Raw genomic sequence first — 4,225 nt, 5'->3', positions numbered from 1 at the left:
ACAGAAACAAGAAGCAAAAAAAAATCTGCTTCTTGTTTCTGGAATAAGAAAAAAGAAACGATTTTTTTTCTAGAATTCTCCAAAAATAAGAAACAATCCATCGGCCGCAACTCGCCCACCGCCGCCTCTCGCCGTCCTTCGCCGCCACCTACCGCCCGCCTTCCGCCCCCGCCGCCTGCCGGCCAACGCTCGCCGGCCGCCTCCCGCCCGCTGGCCGCCTCTTGTTGTCGACCACTGTTCTCCGCCGCTCGACGCTTGTCGCCACCCGCCACCGGCCGCCGTCCTCCACCGCTGGCCGCCGTGCTCCATCGCTCGATGCTAGCCGCCACTCGGCGCTAGCCGCTTCCCCCCGCCAACCACCCGACGCCGGCAATCACCTACCACCGGTCGTCGTCCTCTGCCGCCGGCGGGCACCCACCACCGGCGGCCATCCTCCGCCGCCAGCCATTGTGCTCCACCGCCCGACGCCGGCCACCACGCGGTGCTGGCTGCCCTCGGCCGCCGGTCACCTCCCGCCTCTGGCCACCCGACACCGGCGGTCACCCACCATCGGCCGCCATCCTTCGCCACCGGCCGTCGTGCTCCATCGACCGACGATGGCCGCCCCCTGCTGCCATCACCGCCGCCCGACGCCACCGTGCTCCGCCGCTGACCGCCGTGCTCCACTGCCTCCCACCGCCGGCTGCCATCCTCTGCCGCCGCCGACCACCATCCTCCGCCCCCCACTGCTACCCGCCGTCCTCCACCGGTAGCCCAGAAGGGAGAAACTCGTCCATGGAATAGAAATGGATTATTCGCGCCCTAAACGCGTTTCTATTCTTTTTCTATTCCAGGAATAGAAATTTTGTGTAGTTACTAAACGCTATTTTTTGCTCAGAAACTGTTCCAAGAAATTGAAATAGAAAAAACTATTTCTGATCAAAAATTGTTTCTGGGAACAGAATCATTGCTATGCAGACCCCAAAGGTTTTTTTATTTTTTTATTTATTTCAGGAATATAAATTTTGGGCAGTTACCAAACGTTTTTAAATACTTAGAAATTGTTTTTAGGAATGAAATAAAAAAAAATTATTTCTGAGCAGAAATTATTTCCGAGAACAGAATGTTACCAAACGGCAAACGCACCCTAAGCCAACCCGATTCTTTCCCTGCGAACACCTGAGTTTTATTCTGTTACGCTACGCTACTGACTTTCTTTCCCTTCGTGAGATCTCTATCGACCTCTTTTCTCCTTTCGAGTCGGCCACGCCCCGCCACTTGTTCTTGCTTTTCGGAACCTTTCCTCTCCACTTGCTTGTAGAAGGTTCAGGTCTATTCTTTTTTTCTCCATGACTTTCCTCTCCTTTATTCATTTTCTTTCCCTGAAATCAAGAACATGATCCAATAAAGAGATTGCTCCAGGAAATGGGAACAAAATAATCAGAACAAAAGATTACCACGAAGGATGGGTGGTTGATAGTCGTCGAACAAAACATTAACATATGCTCTGACAGAAGTTCCTAGTTCAACTTCTGGTTAAATTTTCAATTTTCTGACTATCGAATCGGTAAGAAGTCAATTATATCTAACAGACAAAGGACAAGGAATTTGATTGTCTCTGTCGAACAATCAATAGGCTAGTTTTGGAACAAGATGAAATTCAAGTAGCCTTTAGTCTTTATCTCAACTATACATTTGTCAGTTAGCAGTTCCCGAAATAGTTTGGTTCAAATGCATTTATACTAAGACAGTACTAAATCGAGAACCGCAGAAAGTAGAGGTTGCCAAAAAGAGAAACAGAGAGAACAGATGCAGGAAAGAACTGGTTCCAAACTTCTTCCTTCTTTCATAGGCTAAGTTTCTAGGGTAGTTCCTATTTCTTGCCTATCCAACAATAGCCATTGAAAGAAACTGAATGAGTTCACACTGCTGAAAAAGCAATGCTCTTCCAGCCCCGCAGAATCTTTCAGGCCCTCAAAAAAGCATGAACAAATACAAGATGCCAAAACCAAAGTCCTGTTCATGCTTTTTCTCCTCTCCCAAAAAGCACCCAACAAAGAATTACCATGCAAAAGAGAGAATGATGATTCTTTAGTGGAGTGTCACCAAAACATCCAGCTTCAATCAATCAATAGAAAAAAAAAATTGCTCATTTTGTCAAAATATCAGCAACATGTATGCAGAATCCAATTCTCACCCCTCCGTTTCAAAAGGCTTTTCTGATGCTGCTCCTGATTTTTGCCTTTGTTGAAACTTCTGTCACATTGTGTCGCACAGCTCTAAAGCTACTCTAATTCCGTAATAATCCCATTGGATTATTCTCTATCATGACATTTCTAAGGTTTCTTCGTTCCAGATAATCCACTGACAGCGAAAGCGCGGATTCAATCACGAGTCGTCGAATCACTTGGAAAAGTTAATGAAGCCAAACTCTTCACGAAAACTATATGGGAATCTCACCTCATATTCTCCCGTGACTTATGCACGACTTAAAAAAGAAAAGTTACTTGGTTTTTCGCACAAGGATCATGAGAACTAGTCTATTAAGTAATCCTTATTCCACGCCATCGGCATAAAAACTCGACAGAGTCCAGAGCCTTACGAGCCTTACTTACCCTTCACCTCGTGATCATTTTCTTCAAAACTCAACGCTACCGTTTCTTTTGTTTCCTTCTGTTCCCGACTGAATATGAACCAGAACGAGAACTGTGATCAACGTTGTTCTGAAATATGTGAGAAGATATTCCGTGCTATTCGTCGGATAGCTAGGGGTGGGGAGGCCCCCAATTCTGCACAGTCAGAGGCCGATCCTTCCGTTAAGGTCCCTGGCATCAAGTCAAAAGCAGAAGGCGGTCGTCGAATCACGTTGGTTCTTGAAAACGGTGAAGGAAAGTCCTCGACCTCAAATTTTCCTGACAATCAAGTGGCTATAGTTGCTGCACGAACTGAACCGGTGAAGAACCCGGGCCACCAGGGACCTGGACAATCTGCAACAAGAGCAGACGTTACCGAACCAGGATTGCCGGTTCAGGGTTCAGGGTTGCAGAAAACCCATCCAGGTTCGAATACAGTCGGGAGTGTCCATGAAATTACAATAACGCACAAGAGAGCTAATAAGCCCAAGTTGGAGAGCACTTTGAGTGTCGATCAAGAAAGCAAGAGAAGCGGACATGATATGGACCACAGGTTCACCGACTACATCAACAGAACGTGGCTCAAGATTAGGTCCATGTCAAATCTTGGCGGAGGGAAGGATCATTCGTCCACGACGGATACCGGGCATGCTCATTTTGAGGAATATATTTCCCGAGGCCAGAAGAAGCTCAGAACAACTTCGAGCATCGGTGGAGGTGGTGGTGGGAGGGGTTTTTCCTCTAAGTGAAGAGTTAAGACCCACCTGAAGTCTGAAAGTGAAATGCTCATCTCAAGTCTCAACTTTTGATGAGAAAAGGTATGATCAAGAATAAAACTTTCGGCTCACAAGTTCTGGTTCCTGAGTTTGCAAATGGTGGTCCTTGTCTGAATTGCATCTTTGGGGTTATTGAATTCATGAAATGGCTCAAGCCGAGCCTCTTAAGTAATTACATTCGGGATTAAAACATTGGGTTTTGCTTCTTCTTTTTTTGCTTTTATGTGGATAATGATTTGTAACTTTTCCAAACATTGTGAAGTTGGAAAAGAGCAGTGCTATGTGTCTGGGATTGGTTGAACTCTTGTAATTTCCATTAAGTTCATATGATTGTGTATGATTTCTGAAGGGTTGACCTTCTATTTTTCTTTTGAGTATGCTTGACCTATGGATGTGTCTCTGGCAGTCCAATTCACGAAGAATCTGGGCCTTCTTAAATTGATAAGTCCAGTGCGGATTAGGATTGAGAATTCTTTGGATTATGATACCATTTACAATTGACAAATTCCGTATGTTGGTTGGGATGAGCTTCTTGCTTTTGAGGGTGTTCAAAAGTATAATTTCATATTTCAAAGTCTTTTTAGTGTAATTTATTAAAATCCTTCTATACTCTAGCAAATTCAACTTATAGGGTATATTGTCCTTGGAGATATAGCTATGAAAATACCCATTAAGTTTGATAAATTGACGACCCCCTATAAATCATTTTGATAGATAATTGAACATTGTGGGTTTATTTTGCTTCTGTATAAGTTCATTATACATTTATCCAACATCTTATGTATCATGTTCCACTGAAATTTAATTTGTCATGGACTGTTCTCCCCCCTTTTAAAT

At 44.9% G+C, this 4,225-nt stretch overlaps 1 protein-coding gene across 1 annotated transcript; it reads left to right on the top strand.

Annotated features, from left to right (window-relative positions):
- The first annotated feature begins 2,424 nt into the window (after positions 1–2,424).
- Positions 2,425–3,736, top strand: LOC115673621 (uncharacterized). Its single transcript, XM_030595833.2, has one exon. It carries the CDS (start codon positions 2,669–2,671, stop codon positions 3,359–3,361), a length of 693 nt encoding a protein of 230 aa, XP_030451693.1. The 5' UTR covers positions 2,425–2,668; the 3' UTR covers positions 3,362–3,736.
- Positions 3,737–4,225: the final 489 nt, after the last annotated feature.

Source organism: Syzygium oleosum, unplaced genomic scaffold (assembly GCF_021117445.2).
Source record: "Syzygium oleosum isolate NSW1041296 unplaced genomic scaffold, Sole_v2.1 Sole_v2.09, whole genome shotgun sequence".
NCBI classification, from domain to species: domain Eukaryota; kingdom Viridiplantae; phylum Streptophyta; class Magnoliopsida; order Myrtales; family Myrtaceae; genus Syzygium; species Syzygium oleosum.
Note: the sequence above shows the minus strand (reverse complement) of the source record. Positions and strands in the feature narration are given on the sequence as shown.